At 32.3% G+C, this 21,385-nt stretch overlaps 1 protein-coding gene across 1 annotated transcript in view; it reads left to right on the top strand.

Annotated features, from left to right (window-relative positions):
* The window catches only part of dachs (unconventional myosin-IXb-like dachs), a 130,111-nt gene that overhangs the window by 90,785 nt on the left and 17,941 nt on the right, over positions 1–21,385 (top strand). Inside the window, exons 6-15 of the mRNA XM_087151989.1 lie at positions 1,410–1,484; positions 5,752–5,836; positions 6,486–6,592; positions 8,028–8,154; positions 10,522–10,643; positions 12,958–13,105; positions 16,116–16,258; positions 17,531–17,704; positions 19,299–19,399; positions 20,920–21,128. Of these exons, the coding sequence (XP_087008115.1) occupies positions 1,410–1,484; positions 5,752–5,836; positions 6,486–6,592; positions 8,028–8,154; positions 10,522–10,643; positions 12,958–13,105; positions 16,116–16,258; positions 17,531–17,704; positions 19,299–19,399; positions 20,920–21,128 (1,291 nt within the window). The remainder of the gene's footprint in view (positions 1–1,409; positions 1,485–5,751; positions 5,837–6,485; positions 6,593–8,027; positions 8,155–10,521; positions 10,644–12,957; positions 13,106–16,115; positions 16,259–17,530; positions 17,705–19,298; positions 19,400–20,919; positions 21,129–21,385) is intronic.

Raw genomic sequence — 21,385 nt, 5'->3', positions numbered from 1 at the left:
CTAAAAGCTTTAAACTTTTTAGATATGTATGAGAAATTGCATAACCTTAATACTTATAAAGTTTTAAAATAATTTTCTGAATATTTATTGAGAAATGTGAAAAAATGAGTTAGCATAGAAGCGTTTCCATTATTTTTTCCCACCCCTGTAAAATTGTTTCCCATCTAGAGTCGGTGGAATGAAATAATGCGATTTTTTAAGGAATTCCTTTTTTCTGACAAAATTTTACCTGTATAGTTTTGCACGCTGCATTTTCAGAAATGTAGTTTAGCACCTTCATACCAAGCAAAAAAAGTAACATTTGAAAAATTTAAGCGCAGACAAATGTACAGTATTAAATTACTTATGCAAAATCCCTAAATGCATATGGGGAAATTCAAAAAGTACGTACACAAAAATGGAGAAATTTTAACACCCTCCCCTCCTTCGTACATTACCGTACATAAGGTCTTACTCCCCCCCCCCCTTAGAGTACGCACATTTTATTAGTCTACCCCCTTTTTCATGAAAATTAAAATAATTATCTTTTAAATAAAATTAAATATTTATTTAAAATGATTTATTCATCAAAGTAAAATTTGAATTTGGTGTATGCTTATAATGTACGTACTTTGCATAATACCTCCCCCCTCCCCATCGTACAAAACCATACAAAATAGCAAATCCCCTCCCTCCCCCTTCGGGATGTATGTACATTTTGAACGGCCCCTAATTATATCGTTTGAACTCTTATAGAAAAAAAAAACTTCGTTGTAGTTTTAAGGTATCGAACACTATTTTTCTCAATATCACGGATAGAATCCCCTATTTTCCACAAATTTATTATGAACAAGAAGCATAGTAAACAACGAGAATCTCAATGAATAAAGCCGTTTTTCCAAAAACTTCCCAGTTCTGCTAATTATCAGAAAAGTTAAGTAATGATAGTTAGAACATTTCCTTTCAACAAAGAAAACTATTTTTAACTACTACTATTTATTTTTTTAGCAGCAAGTAATTAAGTAATGTATTAAGTAATAGCGCCCAACCTATAAACGGGTGTGATGTATGGGTGTTGCGAAAAGTCGACTTCTTGGCCATAGATGGCGCCACTAGAAAGCAAGACCAATCGCATCCCCACTGCCTTAATGGCCGGTGACAACAATAACATTAAGTAATAGCAGTCATGGATAGTTTACTTCATTTGAAATAAATTAATAGATTAAATGTTTTTATTTAGTAGCACTTAATATTTTCTAAAAATTGTCTGCTCTCTGAGCTTCCGAATATTTTTACTATCCTATATTTATATTTCTATAATTATTATTTTTAATTCACTAGTCACTTTTCCCATCATTGTGGGTAGACCATTAAAAGGTTGTTATGATATTTAGTGGTCAAAATGTAACTAGATTAAATGTCATTTTTAGGGTCACTTTATCGAAGTGCAAGTAACAGATGGAGCTCTGTATCGAACCAAAATACACTGCTACTTCTTGGATCAGGTAAGTTAGGATCACTTTTTCGAATCAAGTTTTTTTCCAACTTTTATTTCATTTTTTTTTTTTCTTTCTTATTTTTTCTCTTTTGGGAAAAAAATCCATTGACTTTAAATGTCATCTTAGTCTCATTTGTTTTTTTAATTTAGTTTTTATTGCATTGGTTAATAGGTTTTTAGTTTGTAATAGCAATAGTATTATCTTTATAAGCTGAAATGCTATTGAAGTATCTATAAAATATAATTTTAGCGTTTTTGTTTAAATTAAGACGTTGTGTGGAAATGACAAGTCAGCAATGAAGATAATTTTAAAAAAAATATGGTTGAAAATTTAGGTGGATGCAGTTTATTAATTCTCGTTTTAGTAATTTTTAAAGAATTTTAAATGTAAAATTTATTTTAGGATACTTTTTACTTTTACCTAGTATAATATTTTTACCTAGAATGGTATTCTTTACAGTTACCTAGTAAACATGCACATTTCTAGAAACTTATACAGGAAAATAACAGCTGCGGAAAATCTAAGTCGGCATTTAAGTACATGAGTGACTATCACTACATATTTCTTCGGAAATATATCTGTTTAATAATTCTAAGCGGACTTATCTTTAAAGTTGTATCTTAACCCTTTAATGGGCCCTTTATTTCTAGTAAAGGTAAATTAAAGTTTTTTTGGAATTGAAATTGTTTTAAGAACAGTATTTGATATAAAAAAAAAACTCATTTAGTTTATAAAAATGCCATTTTTTTGGTGGTAAATATATTTAACATGACCTATTAGGAACTTACTGACTTTTATTTTTCTTTATTTATAAAATAAATTCCTTAAATGTTGCAAACTTCAAAAGGAATTATGTATTTTATAACTTATATACGCTTTTTAAAAGTGACAAATGGTTTCCAATTTTATTCAAACTCACTTCAAGAAAGCTGAAGTTATTGAAAAATGGAAACCTAAATTAAAAGTGGTAAAACGTGGTGGTAAGTATATGAAAAGGGTTAAAAAAGGACAGAAAAAGAAATACATTCACTGCGTAAATCTTGAATTTATTACTACAAGATTTTTTTTTATATATATAACTTTATTCCGTTTATTTTTCAAGGACTATAGAATCCTGTTCAATCAATATCGAAAAGTAAAATCAAAAATTGCAGAAAACTAATGTTTAGAGCAGTGTTTCCCAACGTGGGGCCCATGCCCCACTGGGGGGCAATTTGATTGTTAAGGGGGGCAATTCGAAAATGGACTCGACTAGAATTTTACCCATTTGCTCCGGAACATTTAAATACAATGTTAGATTTCGGTGCCAAAATTGAGAGAGAGAAAAGTAAATTCTTAAATAATTGCGGTCAATAAATATTATAAATTCGTTTGATGAGACCAAAATATCAACTTGGGTTTTTGGCGTCGTCAAGTTAACTAACCTATGCAGTTGTTCGCATCTGAATGGCCCGTCGCAACTTCTGTAGTGTTTCGCAACATTCAGTGATAGAAATCAATACCATAGTATGTCTTTTATGCCTGCAATGCAACAGTAAAGTCTTTATTTACTGCTCACACTTCAACTCATAATTGTATTCGTGCGGCTAGTTATGAAATTTCTTTATTCATCGCTAAATTTGTAAGAAATCAAACTATAGGAGAGAATTAAATAAAACCGTCAATATCAGCATTTCTTAAAGCGGTTCTTGAAAAAGATGTAAAAGCTATGCCACTCAATAACAATACTGTTAGCAGAAGAATAGATGAAATGAGTGAAGATATTAAAAAACAACTTGCTGACAAGCTAAAAACAAGAAAATTCTCAATGCAAATGGATGAATCAACTTTGATAGACAGTGTGGCAGTATTGATAACTTACGTAAAATATATTGATAAAGGGCATTTTGTTGAAGAAATGTTGTTCTGTAAAAGATTAAAAAGCACCACTACCTCCAAAGATATTATGTAATAAGCTTAAAAAAACTCCTTAGATGTCAATAATATACCAATGAAAAATATAACATCTTGTGCTGCAGATGGTGCTCCTAATAGGATGGGCAAGAAAAATTGCTACTTAATATTGATGAAAGATGAGAATCCAAAAATGATTCTTGTGCATTGTGTTATTGCATAGGGAAAAGTTGTGCATAGGGAAAACTTGGTGGCTAAAAACATCTGGCCTGTTCCAAATAAAGTACTCACATTCACTAATAAAGTGTATCAATGCTATTAAAGCTTATGCCAAATGTGAGCGCCTCTTCAAGCTGTTTTGTGAAGAACAAAATGCAAGTAAGATGGCTCTCTAAAGGGAACTGCTTGAAAAGATTCATGGAACTGTTTGATACTCTTAGTGATTTTTTAAGCGACAAACCTGATATGAAGTATCTGTTAACAGTCGGAGGTAAAGCATTTGTGAGTTATTTAGCCGATATCTCTGAAAAACTAAATATATTAAATAAGCAACTTCAAGGAACAAAAAAAAACTCTTGTTGATACAAAAACGAAGATATTTGGTTACATTGCCCTTATTGAGTTAAGTCTGAAAACAAAAACTTGGATCAGTTTAATTGTCCCCAAAAATTAAAAGTAAATGATGCCGCTTTACTTGTTATTGTCGATCATCTGAAAATTCTATCGGCTGATTTAAAAGAAAGATTTTCTGATTTAAAACAAATAGATTTTTCAACACGGATGATGCAGCGAATGTTAGTGCATTTGTCTGTTATATGAAATATGCAGTATCAAGAAGAACTCTCAGAAATGCAAAATGATAAGTCAGTTAAAACTTTCTTTTTATATAAAAGGAGTGATGGCATGGCTTTGTGAGGAAGCGGAAATCAAATACCCAAATTCAACCAAATATGCAAGAAAACTATTGTTACCGTTTCCATCTTCATATTTAGCTGAATGTGGATTTAGTGATGTAAATGATTTACTGGTAAAAAAAAAGGGGAAATCGCCCGGATATAACACAGTGGGTAGACTTGAGGCTGCAAGCTAACCAAATTGGAAACTAACATAAAATCTCTGTGCAGCAAGCGCAAGGATCTCTCTAAATTAAAATATTAAATTATTATAGAAAAATCTTTATGAAAATTATTTCGAATTTGAATTTTAGTTTTTCATTATAAGTTTAATTATAAGTCGAAATTTTACTTACTGTGTTTCGTCAACAATTTCCTAGAGATTTCTCACTGAAACCTATCATTTAAGTTTCTTATGTGAACAATTCAATTTTTTAATATTAAAAATTATGTGTATGTCACATAGGGGGGCATAAGAATTTCAGAAAGGCTTGAGTAGGGCATGGCACAAAAAAGGTTGGGAAACACTGGTTTAGAGGAAGAAAAAACATTTGAAATATCTTATACTATTTTAAATGAGTAATATTAATCAATTAATTCAAAAATGCGATTGGCTTCTTTTAATTTCGAAATGACAATATTAAAGATCCAATTATCTCTCACCTCATGTGTGTTATGTTTAAGATATTTATATGTAGTGATGAATAAAATTATTCGAAATCAGTTATAGTATCGTAAAAATTAATATCAAAACGTAAATTTTACTGCTTCTTACTTGATGGTGAAATCTGAAGAAAACTTTGATAGAGTTGGCAGATATGCGCATAAAAATAATTATGGCTTCTATTGCTAAAAAAAAAAAAGAAAAAAAATTCCAGCAGTTATATATATACAATATATATATATATATATATATATATATATATATATATATATATATATATATATATATATATATATATATATATATATATATATATATATATATATATATATATATATATATATATATATATATATATATATATATATATATATATATATATATATATATATATATATATATATATATATATATATATATATATATATATATATATATATATATATTGCAATCCTGAATTGAAGTACGATTTCAAAATTGCTGGTATAGAAAGAAATTATTAACCTCCAACGCCCATTTTGGACAATCCCAATATTGCATGGGTAATAATGGCACCATTTTTAAATGCTTCAGGCTTGATTCTGCAAATTATGAAAACAGTTTTGCTATTAAAAATCATCCAAAACATTTGCTGCCAAAAAAAAAAAAAGGGATGTTTATATCAAGTTATTATAGAAGTGTTCACGTTATTTTGTCCTATAAGTGTATGTTATTTTTAGAGAGAATCATGAAAAACATGATTTTAATGAGGGCGTTTAAGAACTATATTAATTTGTTCAGCCATCTCAGTTATGTATTTTAATGTTAATTACTTTGTTTGCAGACACGGGTCATACGTTTGCTTCCTAATGAGAAGAACTACCACATATTTTACCAAATGTTGGCTGGTCTCACTCAAGAAGAACGCGGTAAGTATGCCAATAAAAAAAAAATTTCGGTACATTTCTTTGTTTGAAGTGATACTGCTTTTTTTTAAATTCAGGAGTTTGAAATCATTTGAGAACATAAACATGAAGTGGACTCTTTTTAACTCAAAGGTGAATAGTTTGAAGAGGCCTTAATCCCCTTTAAATTTTAAATTTGAATTCGAAACCTGAGCTGTAGCAGATCTTAACTGTGCAAACGATTATTTTAAATTACTAAACTGAAACATAGACGTACTTTTTTAGAACTTTTTTTGATGGATTTAAATTTTCTTGAGCTCTTGGAATATAGGGAGGGAGTGACATTGAAACATTTTGTATTCCTCATCATTAATATATCAATTCAGTGGATGTGCAGCTTTAAATGTATAGTTCCGAAGGCTAACTGCGTTTCATCTAATTCAGGAGTTTGGGAGCAAATATCGTGGCATGTTCTAAATAAAAAGAGAATGCTATAAAGAGGAAGTTTTATATGAATTTTACTTGCGAGTTTAGTACTTGATCATTTAAATTAACTCAGAAAGGTGACCAAATAACAGAGGTAGTCAACAAGTTTCACCAAACTAAAATTTTTACAACAGGTATGTGGTTATTTTGACTTGTCTTCAATTCAATTTATGCATTTTTTTTTCAGCACAACTAAGTCTTGCTGGTTATTCCTTACATAATCTTTGTTACCTAAATCAAGGGGATATAACGCAGAATGAAAGTGAAGATGCATCCAGATTCGAGGCCTGGAAGGTAAACTCTGCTTTCCAATACCTTTTTAATCTAAATGAAAATTTTAGTGCTTAGTGCAAGAGTTGTACTCGTCTTCTGGGGAAAATACCACTGTAAAATTTAAAGTGTTTACCAATATTGGAGAAAATTACTTTCATTTCCTTCGTTTCAGCTGCTTATTCTTCCTAATGAGTAGCTTTTAATAATCAGATTTACCGGGTCCGATATCACTGGTAGAATCCGATATCACTGGTCAAACTTACTGTAATAGGATTAAATCTGACAGTAATAGAGGGAATTTGATAAACACGGGTAGTAATAACTTTTTGCCTCTTTTTACTGCATTTTATTTCCTCAGACAAATAAACTGGCTTCGAGTGGCAAACATTTAGGAGAGGCGGAACAACATAAAGATAAAAAATTACATAGTATCTTATGACTAGAAACGTCAAAGGAAGGCTGTAGGAGATCTGAAAGGGTACAAGAGAGTGATTAATTGGAAACATTTATTGTAAATCATGTGTTAAAATAGCGCACTCAATGAATACAGTTCATAATTTTACAACATTTTCTCCTATTTTGCGTCATTAAATGATAAATATGCCTATTCCTGACACTGTTAAATACACAGGGAGTTTCTTTGATGGCAGCAGCAATGCAATTGAGTCTTTTTGAAGAATCCACAGATATACGATAACTTTGAGAACTCTTCAAAGGAAGAAATTAAGGCTGGATAAATCAGGAGAACACGGGAGCCACCTATCAGTACCTTTGTAGTACTTTTAGGCACGCCATGACAGTTATGAGATGCGGGGCACCACTTAGTGGTCCACAATGAATTTGCCTATCATGGGTTGTTCGTTCGTACGTTGTAGTGGAGCTGGGTGTTTGAGGCCTTACGGCTCTTTTCCCATTCATCCTGAAATTAGGCTAAAAAACATGCATGACTAAAATAAAGTTTGGTGAGCAAAATGGAGTTCGTGAGAGAAAAAAATGGCACTTTGACATTATTAGGTAATAACAAAATTGCAAGTAATAAAAAAGTACACGAAAAAAGGTAAAATTAAAGTACAATGAGAGAATAAACACTGATGAATATTTACAGTACAGTTTGAAAATACATACAGAAGGAGGGGGGGTGAGTTAAAGGAATGTGAGGATGTGTGTATTTGTGTAAATAAGTGTGGTTCTGTTAAAGTAGAGACCCGGCAGTCCTGGTAATTACCACTACCTATCATTGGTTGTTATGTAATTCTCAGTCTTTATAATGTGGCTCTAAATTTTAAGAACTGGTAACTATATTTCTTAATCTCCTTTATTTTGAGTTGTCTCATATGGTGAAGGATATGATCCAGTTAAAAAATATTTCCTAGTAAAAATTATTTTGTACAAATAACTCATTTTAGAAAGAAAAAAAAAGAGTACTAAAATAATTGAAACTTATTTGTTGTTCTAGTCCTGCCTCTCAGTCTTGGGTATCCCGTCCATGGATGTTGTACGAGTACTGGCTGCTATACTGCTGTTAGGAAACATACAATTTGTGGATGGAACGGGAATGGAAGTCGATGTCAAAGGTGGAAATGGTATGTGTCTGGAGCCTATTTTAAGAATTTTTGTTAGCTTTCTAAATCATCATGGATATTTTATTAAAATGCAACATACTTTTAAATTGTTTTTTGTTACCATTTTGTTTACCATTGTCTCCGACGACGTAAAATATTTAAAACCATTTTTAAGTAATTTTTTTAAGTCTGCTTTTCATCAAAGTCTACGAAAATTAAAAAAATTGTAGATGAATTTTTTTTTTTAATTTATTCTCTTTTAAGATGTCTCTTTACCATTCATCCACTTGGATGAAAACTTTTTTTTTAATTATTGTCTATTTAAAAACCTCATTATCTATGATTAAAAAAATTGAACTTATTATGTATAATTATTATCTGTTTATGAGGCTACTTCACTATCTTCTATCATGACAATGGTGAAGAGACAAAACTGCAATTTTGATAGTTTTTGTCTCTTCATCATTGTTTTTAACGATGAAAAAATTTGAAGCTATTTTTTAAATTGTTGAATATTTAGAAACCTCTTCATCATTGTCTATGATGATTAAAAAATTTGATGCTATTTTCATATTGTCGACTTTTTGAATTTAGACAGGGACATTTCTTTTCTAGAATATCTATTATATATAATTCTCTTACGTGGCTCCCAAATTTTGGCTGTATTTCTTTTCCGCCGGTGGCAACGTTTGCTTTGTTTTGTTTACGTTTTGAAAAATCAAAGCATTCTGCCTTTTAATGATGTGTTTCTGATCTAATATATATAATTCTCTTGCGTGGCTCCCAAATTTTGGCTGAAGTATTTTGTACAACTAAATAAGATTCTTTTCACAACACTTAAATATTTACTTTATTTTCTTCATTTATAGAGAAAACAGTCGGCAAAGAATTCTGTTAGGTTAAAAAACATTTCGCTAAAAAAATAACGAATCCTAAAAGAAATAAAAATAAACAACTTCTAAAATAAAAATGCCGTTGCCAGCCATAGAATTTTTTGAAAGTTAACTTAACAACACAAATCAAAATGACTTAGAAGCGTAACTAGATCAAAATTATGATACCTGAGCGCTTGACGTAACAAATCCTTCAATTCTATAAGTGTTGTATCGCCAAATGCCCAAATTAACAATTGAGTTTTTAAAGAAATTCTCCAAATAGTTTTAAATAAACAACCTACTTCTACAACTGCTTCTTGAAGAACTTGGCTCATTGATTAAAAATATTGTTTTAATTTTACAGTGCTAACTTTAACTCTACTTTCATTATTGCTATGACTCTCTTTCATTACATTTTACAACTTCATGCTAAATTTGAGGACTTTAAGTTGTTTTGTGGTTGAATACTGACATTTAGAAATGTGTACATAAAAAAAATAATATTTAGAGGTTAAGAGTTGCCTCAGAAAAATTTGAATTGTTGACATTGAATTTAACAATGGAAACAATCGTTTTTGTGAAAAATTGAATTGTATTGTTAACATCAAAACTAAAAATATTGTGTTTCAACTTACCAATACTACCTTAATTTATACTTTAGAATTGCCTCGGAGAAATTTGAATTGTTAGCAATGATTTAAACAAAAAGTTTTATTTTAACTGACAAATACTATATTATAATTTAAACTTTTTCTATGACTATACTCCTTTTCTTACTCTTTTCTTTGTTTTTTATACATTTTATATTTCAGTGATAGAATAAAAAACTTATAGTTGTTCTGCTTCTGAACACAGATGAAAACACAAAATGGTGGGCTTCATCAACAATCAAAAATTTATACATTTATTTTACAAATTCCATATTATTAGGGTGTCGCCCTTCAGAGAATTAAAAATACAAAATACAAAATTATCTTCATCAAAGCCGATGCTTTACATCCGGCGTTCAGTGGCAGACTACTATTTCATATTGCTTTGCAACACATGGTTTTAGCCCTCTGGTGGGAAAGACTTTAAAACAAAACTTACAACGGTTACTTTTCTCAACAACTGAAATTTAGAATAGTGTGATTAAGAAAAATATGTGAACTGTTTGCAATTTCAAATTAATATTGAAATGTTCAGGTTTAGAATTTTCTACAGTGAAAAGTTTTCGGAACTTCAGTATTCAAAAAAGTATACAAAAACTAGACGTTAAGAACGTATCCAATGAGCGAGCAAAGCGAGCATTGGACTGCGAAGCAATCCGAAATGAACTGCGAAAGCAGTTCCGGGGGTTGGCGAGCGCCAGCGAGCAGGGGGCGAAGCCTCCTAGTATATATATATTTTAATGCCTTTATGTTTTTTCGTGAGATTATGTCTTAATTTCAATTTAAAACATTAATAGTTCTTCTTCTTTTACCACATTAAATTATTCACATATTTACACAGTTTTTTTTCCCTTTTTCTTTAGCTGAACTAAAGGCTGTTGCAACTCTTCTTGGAGTATCTAGTGTGGCACTTTTCAGGGGCTTAACGACGCGAACTCACAATGTTCGAGGACAACTAGTGAAGTCTCTTTGTGATGCCAAACTTGTAAGCATAACACATTTCACGAATTAAAAAGTCTCTTAAAATTACCGACTATTTAAAAGACTAATTAAAGAAGAAAACAGAAGGAGATGTAGATGTGTGCGCATTGCTGCGTTCTACTTAAAAAGTCAAGATTTTTATTTTCACCAAGTTACAAACTACAAAGTTCGTCAACAATTGGAGTTGCTGACTAAATAAGACAATAAAAACAATGTCTTCTGCTGCATTTTAGACCATATTGGCTATTAGTTCGGACATTAGTCATTTTTGTCCTCAGTCTACGATACGACCCTTTGCTTTTTTAAATTTTGGTTATTATTAAAACATTGTTTTATAGTTTTTCCAATCTGCAGCGCAACCTGTTGATGAACTTTGAAACTAAATCCTGGTGATAATAAATTTTATGGTTTATTAAGCAGGACGTTTCTTATATCTTTAATTGATTTTTTGAAATTTTTAGTCCGTTTTGGAAACATAGAAAATGAAATTCTAACATGAAAAAACTATCTTTAAAATATATAAGAACAGCATTATTGACTCATATACAGGGATAAGGGAAAAATTAGGAAACACGTTTATACTAATTCTATGTAAACAATCTTTCTTTTACTAGTAAATGTTTTGGCTGATTTTATGAGGCAAAATTGTTCGCACAGTTATGAAAGATCATGCATGACAGACTTTTATAAATCATGTCATTTTTACCCATGCAAAATTGGAATCGTCCAAAATAAGGAGAGTGAATTAATAACTTATTTTAAGCTTTAATGCTAGCAATTATAAAACTTTGTATATAGGATTGCGATATTTATAGTCCTTTGCCAAACTATTAGACGCACTATAAGATTCTGTCGCATCTTTTCTTTCGTGTCGGATATCTTCGGATTTCTTCGTGATATTTCGTTGTTTGAAAATATTATAGCATTAATGAGGGCCTTTACTGCAGTTTTTTTTACATGGTGAAAATGTTCCGATTGTTTATTTAAACACTGTACACAAAATAAACAAATATCTGCAAAGTATAAAACTACGAAACAAATAAGCACAGCGCATAAAGCCACAAGAACGCGTCCGTAACTGACGCACGCGCAGGAACGCGACTGAAACATGTTTGAGCTTGTTTACGTTCGTGTATCAATCGTTTAACATTGTAATGCAATACATTAAAAATAAATACAAGTAGGAAGTACAATAAAAAAATCTCCTGAATGAAAATCCATTACATGTATGTTTAAATATAAGAGAAATTGCATACAAACTCGTGCAAAACATGTAGTTATTAAAAAACTACAGTGCGTCTAATAATAAACAACCCGATATTATTAAATATATAAAAATAAATAGAATGAAATGGATGGCCCACGTGATTCGAATGAGTGATGACAATACAATAAAAAAGATGCTGCTTTTTAAACCCACTGGAACAAGAACGCGGGGAAGGCCGCGGTTGAGATGGTCTGACTTGGTGGAGTCTGATTTTCTTGCAATTAATTTTATTTTATAACCGTCGTTGAACAGCCGACCCAATTTCATGGGTTTACAACTACTAATGTTCAACTCCATAGCCTTGTAATTTTGAACCCAATCCAGAAGACGAGGGATCGGGTATCGGGAAAAATTTGCCTTTGTGGAGGACTTTTTGATGGAGCTACATGGAGAGGAAGACCACGAGAACCTCCCACGGTTAGCCTGATGGCAAGGGGACTCTAACCCATGATCCATCTACCACTGAGGATATTTCACGTCAGCACTGTGGTCGGTGCAAGTCTGGTGCGGAATTCGTATCGACTGGGATTCAAACCCGGAGAACGCTGTATCCCCTGAGCCATCGCGGCTCTTCTTGAAATTAATGAAAAGAATTGGAGATCAAAGATAAATCGAAAGTCGTTATGGAGAAATCCTCAAAGGAAGGCACTGGCCCACATTGGGCTGTCCGGCCAACTATGATGTTGATGATGGGTTTAATAATTTAGCCAAGGACTGTATGTAAGAGGGTTTTTAAAATTATAGTATTACTAAACAAGGGAAAAACTAAGGTTTCCAACTTCCTACTCTCATTTTAGTCGATGTAAGTTTCGCATGTGTAGAAAGGACACCATTTCCAAAAACTTTTAGCATGATCTTTCAAATTGTGCCAATAGTTTTGCCGTGTAAGATCTTTCAAAACCTTTGCTGTTAAAAGAAATATTGTTTACATAGAGTTAGTACAGAAGTGTTTCCATATTTTTGTCCCACATGTGTTGTTAATTATTAACTTTTAAATAACGTATTCTTTTACATATTGTTATTCAAACATTCTAAATGATTATGTTCCTAGGCCACCTCCACTCGGGACGCCTTGTCCAAAGCTCTGTACTGCCGAACTGTTGCAACAATAGTCAGAAGAGCTAACAGTTTGAAAAGACTTGGATCCACATCCGGGACATTGAGTTCAGACAGCAATGAATCTGTCCATAACCAGACAGGTAATTAGTTCATAATTGAAAATAATTTTTTTCTAAATACAATAACTAATTGTAGTTACAGAACACGCCATCAAGACATGTATTGGATCGTAGGCAAAGTGATTTTTGGGAGTATTTCTTTAAAATTTACACTTACTCTAACAATTTAATTGCACGTTGAATGCCATGGGGGTCACCGGTGACCAGCACTGAGTTTGTTCGTAACGCCACGGGGTTCACAGGTGACCGGCGAAGCCCAGATTATTAGAAACACATAATTCCAGTTAATTTTTCTAATCTTATTATAGTTACTAAAGTGGTTTGGAGAAATTAATGCAATATCGAACACACAAAAATCGTTTTATTTATATACAAACTTGCTCTGGACAGCGGATAAATATTATCAAGTGGTAGTTTATTAATTGTGATTCTTGGTTTAATAAATTCATTTCAGATTTTTATCCTCCACTATTTCTAAACAATTCGCGGGTTTATATAATTCACCACTGTTTTCAGATCTGCCATGCCATATCAAATCATGTTTTATCTTTATTTTTAATTTAAGTCTACAATCAATATTTCTAGTGTTAAGCAAAAACGTCAATTTGTCATATTAAATTTTTTCATTGTTTTATTAATTCACAAGCAAACGGCTTGATTTTTTTTAATGGCTACCACAATGTATTCGAATGAACTTCAATGTATGTCATAATTAAATGTGTGCTAGTTAAAATATAGAAATTTAATGAGTGAAATATGTATCAATTTATGTTAATATTTATTTATGTCAACTTATGTATATATATATGTCAAATTATGTTTATATTTATATATGTTTACTTAGATTCGATGAATCAGATATTCAAATGTTATATTTACTCAAGCAAAGTGCTTGTTTTTCTATTAGCTACCACATCGACTGCTAAATTCAAACTGTCATTACTATAAATTTTCTGTAAATTTCTAAATGCATACCTGCCAACTTTTAATCCCTTCCATTATAATTTTTCCCAGTGGTATTTAAATGGAATTAAAATTTCAATTTTAAGCAAAAAAATAAGTTGTATTTGAAAACAATTAAGCTGACAGCCATGATAAGTACCGCATATAAATATATGTGCTTAATTTTTTTAAGAATAGTGGTGATCAAAATCATTTAAAAATTAAGTTTATAAAAGAAAAAATAGTATATATTTACTACCACTTTAAATATGAAAATAAAATTTTACGCCAAATGCCTAAAAGTTGGCAGGTATGTAGATGTATGGGATAGGGGCCGCTAAGTGGGCCAGGTGCTCAATTTTTGTAAATAAAGTAAGATATGTCATGCTGAACCTTTTAAAAAACTAGCAAAATCTGTTATTTGCAAATTTAGTTTGCAGTTATTTACCGTGTGGCCAGACGGGCAAGCCATGTAAAATTAGCGTGGCATTCAATGTTTTAAACTTTTCAGTACAGAAATAGATCGAATTTTATGAGTTTTACTGGAAGAGCTAGAATTCCATGAATCTTTACACTAACTGGAATAGTCCATACGCAACTTGCGAAATTTTTTATTAGTGCGTAAATTTAAAATTCGTGACGATTTATTAGAACAGTTTTTTGGGAAACTTTACATTTGCTAGCTACAGTGCTTTTGTAATAGTATTATTAAAAATTCAAGAATGCTACTGCTCCGTTTTGTGCAAAAGTGTTAATAAATTAGTGACTAATTAAATAATAACAATTGTAGAATTATGATAATTGCGCCAACCTTTTTAAAAATATCCCCACGAGATAATTGCAATAAAGTTGCATTTAATATAATATTTTTAATTTTTGATGCTATGTAGTGATGGAAAAACGGCTTAAATGGAGAAATGCTTACCAGGTTTAACTCTTTTAGCAGTTGTGATATCAACGTTCAGCCCTAGTTATTAGCACTTTTGCCAAGTTATTCCGATTTATGGTAATATTAAAGTGGTAGTAAGTCTTATGATTTAACGTTTTATTATTTATTTAATTTAAAATGATTTCACCTACCACTGTATATAAACAATTTAAACATACATAGATAAAACCTATTAATGATGTGAAGAAGTATTTGAATGCTAGCTAAATAAAATAACCTAAGAATTTAAAATGGCAGTTAAATTTTTTGCTGTCATGTTTGATCCTGATACGTAGAATTATTATTGGATAAACGAATTTTACAGTTGTGTGCAAATATTTTTAAATTCGCTTTAAAAAAAAATCTCGAGACATGATGGCGATATACCCAAAAAGTAAAATTAACATTAAGGGGCCCAAACTTTGGATCGCATTCCTGATCAAACTATGGGGACCCTGTTTCCCAGATTGCCTCTACCTCCGATATTTTGAAGGTCAGAAATCCAAATCAGTCGAAAAGAAGACATATTTATTCAAAAAAAGTACGTTTTTGTTTCTGATTTCGCAGCTTAAAATATCGTCAGCACTAACTAATTAGCATATTTCTGGTTCAAACCATTTGAAATGAGTCCTAGAACGTGCAAATCTGATCATTAGATCAAAAGTTATTTAAAATAATCCGTTTTTTTTTTTTTTTTTTTTAACCCTTAAGCGCACTGTACATTAGGACCGGCTAGTATCTTATTCTGTTTTAAGTGATGGCGGAAAAAAAATCTGCAGCATTTATTTTCAATATCACTTCAATAATTAATTCACTACCATTAGGAAAAACTTTTCTGAAGAGCGTAAAAATCACATTACAAGTTTTTATTTGTTTAGTGATACAAATATTCTTAAAGACAGCTTGACTTGGCGTCATCTTTTATATTATTTATCAACGTTATCATTAATATGAGCTTATCTGGGCGGCTGCCGTGGACTGGACTGGCCATGCTTTCATACGTATAACAGCACACTTGTCGCAGTTTGGTGACTCCTCAATCAAATAAACCTTCTAAATATTGAATTTAGTAACTTCGTAGTTTGTATTTGTTAAAGTAGATAAATTTCTGAAACATTATTTAACTCTCCATTGTAAAATTATTTGTTTATTATGTTTCAGAAAACAGCAGTCAGCATGCATCAACGCTAGGATCTGGTGGTGTGAAAGCCTCTAAGTCAATGACAGTGCTCAATTCAGCTGTGAGGCATGCAACGGATGGCTTCATCGGTATACTCGACATGTTTGGATTTGAAGCCAGCAAAGTAAGCTAATATTGGTCATACATTTGAGGCCAGTGCAGGGGGGGGGGGTGTCAGTGTTATCCGAAAATGTACACTCTCTAAATTAAACTCTCACTTTTGATGGTTCAGCAATCCTTGAACTGTAATTCGTTCATTTTGAAAAATCATTTCATCACAGAATTACGTGGTTTATGACAAAGTCTAAAATATATGACGAAAAAGCTTCTTCATCGCTGTGCATTGTGATAGATTGTGAACTATAATGATTAAACTAGAATGGAGACTAGATGATCGAAAATAAAGTGACGAAATAAGCCGATCGGCCTGTATCCTGGTCAAGCAGTTGGCCTCGTACCAGGTAGGTCCCGGGTTCGAATCCCGCTTCGGGCATGCGTGGAAGTTATCTCTTTATTATATATCTGTCTTTCTTGCGTTGTGTGGGTTAAATTGATCCATCTGTATGGTGCCCATGATAAAGTAATTATTAGAAAATTAAAATTAGTTTTGCTTGGAGCATAAAGCAGGAAACGGCTCAGTCAAAACCGAAGAAAGTTTTGTGAAATTTGAGCATCCATTTTTTACACTGATTCTTTAAAATTTAAAGTTATGAAAAAGTTAATTTCGTTTTGAACAACCCATTTCCGGAACAATTTGTATTTGTAATTTTATTTAAGTCGCACTAGAGCTGCACAATGGGCTATTGGCGACGGTCTGGGAAACATCCCTTGAGGTTTGATCCTCTGCAGAGGGGATGGCACCCCCGCTTCGGTAGCCCGGCGACCTGCACGCGAAGTCGAGCACTTTACGGTTGAACAGTTTAACGAGGACCCATACCGCACACCCTCGATCCCTTCGTAGACTGATCCAAGTGGCCACCCACACGCACACTGACCGCAGCCAGTGATGCTTGACTTCGGTGTTCTACTGGGAACCGTGTCTTAACGATCAGTCCACTGCGGGACCATTTCCGGAACAGCAAATGTCAATTCTAAATTTTAGTCAGGCAGAACATTAACACGCACGACCTTAGAACAGTAGCTCCTTGTTATTTAAAGAATGGCGGTTGATACAGGCTTCAAAGCAATTGATTATATGCTTCTTGTGGTCTGTAACAATTTTTGAATTAGTGTTGCCAGACTGGGTACACAGCGCTGGAAAGGGTTAACGGGTTAATCTCGATTATCCTTGATTGTTATACTACTTCATTATAATACTTTATTTCAAAACATGAAGATGTCATACCACATTTAATGTGATTCCTTTAGTGTTCACTATTTTGTTCTCTGATTACAGCCAAGTCACTTAGAGCACTTGTGCATCAATTTGTGCGCTGAGACTCTGCAGCATTTCTACAACACCCACGTGTTCAAAAGTAGCATAGAGTCTTGTCGAGAGGAAGGGGTGCAGAGTGATCTGCAGGTAGACTACGTTGATAACGTTCCATGCATAGACCTCATTTCATCACTGGTAAGTCATCTTTAAGTAAAGTATGTGCTGAATTAGAAATGTATGGGTTGTTTATATGTAATGCTATTACAATGATGTATATTTGTTGCAGTATTATTACGTACCGAGGATCTTAAAAATAAATATTAATTTTAAAGTTTAACACGTTGAATGCCATGGGGGTCACCGGTGACCGACCGGCACTGAGTTTGTTCGAAGCTCCACGGGGTTCACCGGTGAAGCCAAGATTATTAAAAACACATAATTCGAGTAAATTTTTAATTTTTTAAAAAATATTATTATCGTTACTAAAATGGTTTGAAGAAATTACAGAACGCGCAAAAATAGTTTTATTTATATACACAGAGATGCCAACTTGCTCCGGACAGCGAATAAATATTTTCAAGTGGTAGTTTATTAATTGCGATTCTTGGTTTAATAAATTCAATTTAGTAGATTTTTATCCACCACTATTTCTAAACAATTCGTAGACTTTTATAATTCACCGCTTTTTTTTCAAATATGCCATGGTAAACTTTTTAAAAAACTAGCAAAATCTGTTTAATATTTGCAAATTTAGTTAGTAGTTATTTACCGTGTGGCCAGACGAGCAAGCCATGTAAAATTAGCGTGGCTTTCAACGTCTTAATTAAAGAAAAACGAAAGGAGAGAAAAATTGCATGGTTTTCTGCATTCTACTTAGCACTCTCCAAATTTCAAAATTGGCTACTACACGGTTTTTCAACTGGTGTCACTACTATCCGAAAACCATATAACAACTATTAACAAAGTTGTCAAACAATTACAACTGATGAAACTTGGTGAAATTAGATCTGGTTTCCTAAGCAGAACGCAGAAAATTATATTCTCTTTTATGGTTGGACATTTATGAGATAGTTGATAGGAAATCATTGTTTACCCTAAATTGGTTTATTAAGTTTACTGGAAAGAAATGAAGGAATACTATCATTTGTTCTAGTTTTTCCATTCAGAATCCTCATGCAGGCATATATTCTGTAAAAAAAATATTATGTATGCTAGTATAGCGTTGATCAAAAATGTAATAATGTATCTATGTACGTTTTGTTGTCATCACCACTTTTTAAAACGTCTGAAACTATTGAAATTTCTAACACTCTGCTGTTGTAAATGTTTGGACAACTGTGACAGTTTGCTTACAAGTTGAAAGGTCAGAATTAAAAAGTTGTAGCAGTTACAACTGTATGATTAAGTTTTATTCTTTTTAGTCAAAGCAATGCTTACAAGTTCAATACTAAGAAAAACAAATTCAGTTCTTTTTCTTAACTTTAGTTAAAAAGTATTCCAGGTTTTATATTTTAATATTTGAAAAGATACTCCTTTTTTTTTAACGTTCTTGAAAATATTAAAATATTGAGAATTATTGATTTATTTCAAAATTTTTTATCATATAGCTTTAAAAATTGTTATTAAATTGGCAATTTCTTAAAATCTGAAATAACTTTTTAAATGTACTTTTTCTTTTCTTTTTTTGCTAAAAGTTTTTTTTTAGCAATATTGTTTATAAAGTAAAAAGTGTAAGCTGTAGTTTTAAGTATTCAAATAATGACATGAAATTTGTATTATTTTTAATCAGAGGACAGGACTACTGAGTATGTTAGATGTTGAATGCTCAGTGCGAGGTTCACCTGACAGTTATTTGAAGAAAGTGTTAGCCCAACATCATAATAGTCCAAGGTAAGTATTCGTATAAGATAACACATGTGAAAGAAATTAATTTATTTGTGCCCTATGTACTTTTAAAAACATGGCACTTAAAAAGTATTAAAACAAGTGTTTACTTATTAAAACTTACTTTTTAGACATTACAATAGTTGTTTTATATGCCAAAATACATTAACCTTTTCAGATTTGATATGGCACGCTCCGTGCAGGACCAGAAAATTGTTTTAAAGTGGTAGCTAAATTTTGAAAAGCCTACATACTTTAAAATATTAATATCTGCTACAAATATATTGACGAAAAAACCATTACAATTTAAATTCATTAGCTCACATAACTATTAATAACAAATGAGTGCACCGTTTGCCACCTACCTAGGTGTCACTCTTACTAGTTCTTTAAACTGGAATACCCATATTGAAAATATTATTAGCAAAGCGCAAGGAGCCTATAGATCTCTGAAACCAATATTAAACTATAATTCAAAACTATCTCTCAAAACAAAACGAACCCTATACCTCCAATGTATTCGACCGATCATCAGCTACGCAGCCCCTGCATGGAGCACAACCACTGTTAGTCAAAAAAAGAAACTGGAGATCACTCAAAATAAATTCCTCAGATATATCACAGGAGCCCCCAGATCCATGAGAATGAAAGATTTAAGACGAGAGTTAAAAATTAACAAAATAGATGAGCACATAGTTGAACTATGTGCAAGTTTCTTCAGAGATGCACTCTCTTGTCATACGTGCAATTACTTCAAAAATTTTGATTTTGAGCTCATCAAAGACAACATAAAATATAGCCCGGCAACCGCCTTTTTCCTATCCGACGGAGTTTTGTCCCGTAAATTTTGTAAATAGCTGTAAATACTTGTAAATAATTTTGCGCATTTATTATGTATTTCCCCTTTTCCCTGGGGCTATGTGGCTACTGTGCACCTGTGAAGCTCGGGGTAATACCTCGAAGGGAGGCGAGGCAGTCTGCCACAAAACCTCTTCTCTCTCTCTCAAACTTGCTTGTTCAATCTCACTACATCATTTTAATTTTCTCTCAGTAAAAGATACTGAACCCCAACTTTCACCTCTCAGTTGCGCTTCGGCGATTTATTATTTATTTCCACTCAGATGAATTAGTTGGAGCCCCTAGCGGGGCTGATGCTAAGATAACCAACACATATGAGTATGAGTATGAGTGCACCGTTTGAATTGATTTATTACCTATCAAAGGTGAAATTGAGATAATTAGTATTTGTTTTAATCTTATAATATGAAGTATTAAATATTTTAATAAAATCACCATGTTCCCCACGATACCATACCAACCTGTAAGAGGCGAAAATTAAATCCATTCTCTATTGAGCTGCATGAGTTTATTATACTTACATACAGTCTTGATTTTCGACTGTACTATTTTAAATCTCGAAATACTTGAAATTCTACTTATTTAAAAAAACAGACTAGCTTAGTATGATATGAAGCTAATTAATTCGTTCAACTAGGTTTTAATACTTGCCTCTTTGTTCCCTATAGATTCTATGAACAGAAGTCTAGTACAGATGCCAGAATATTTGGTATCAGGCATTTCGCTGGTCGTGTGCCATATGACACGTCGCATTTCTTGGAGACCAACCGTGATGTTGTTCCTGACGACACTGTCTGTGTCTTCCACAAGTCAACCTGCAATTTCGGTTTCGCCACGCACCTCTTTGGAAGTGAACTTAAAGCATTATACTCACAAGGTAAGTCACCTTTGATTGATTTTGAGCAGCCATAGCGGTCAGGGCATCAAGGTTATGGTCAAGACCATTGTGAAGATGGGAGTTCCATCTCTCATGTGGCTGGAAGCCCATCCAAATTTAAACCAATGGGTAAAAGTTTAAGTGGAAAGTAAAGAAAGCCATTGCGCAGTACTGACCACCATGCCGTTGCTCCTGACATTCGATGACATTAAACCCCCATCCCATGGCCAACAACTGGCTGTCGTGAGAGTGCTTTA

Source organism: Parasteatoda tepidariorum, chromosome 9, assembly GCF_982258835.1.
Source record: "Parasteatoda tepidariorum strain Cologne lab strain chromosome 9, Ptep-v5.0, whole genome shotgun sequence".
In the NCBI taxonomy this organism is placed as follows: domain Eukaryota; kingdom Metazoa; phylum Arthropoda; class Arachnida; order Araneae; family Theridiidae; genus Parasteatoda; species Parasteatoda tepidariorum.
This window is presented reverse-complemented; position numbering and strand designations above follow the sequence as displayed.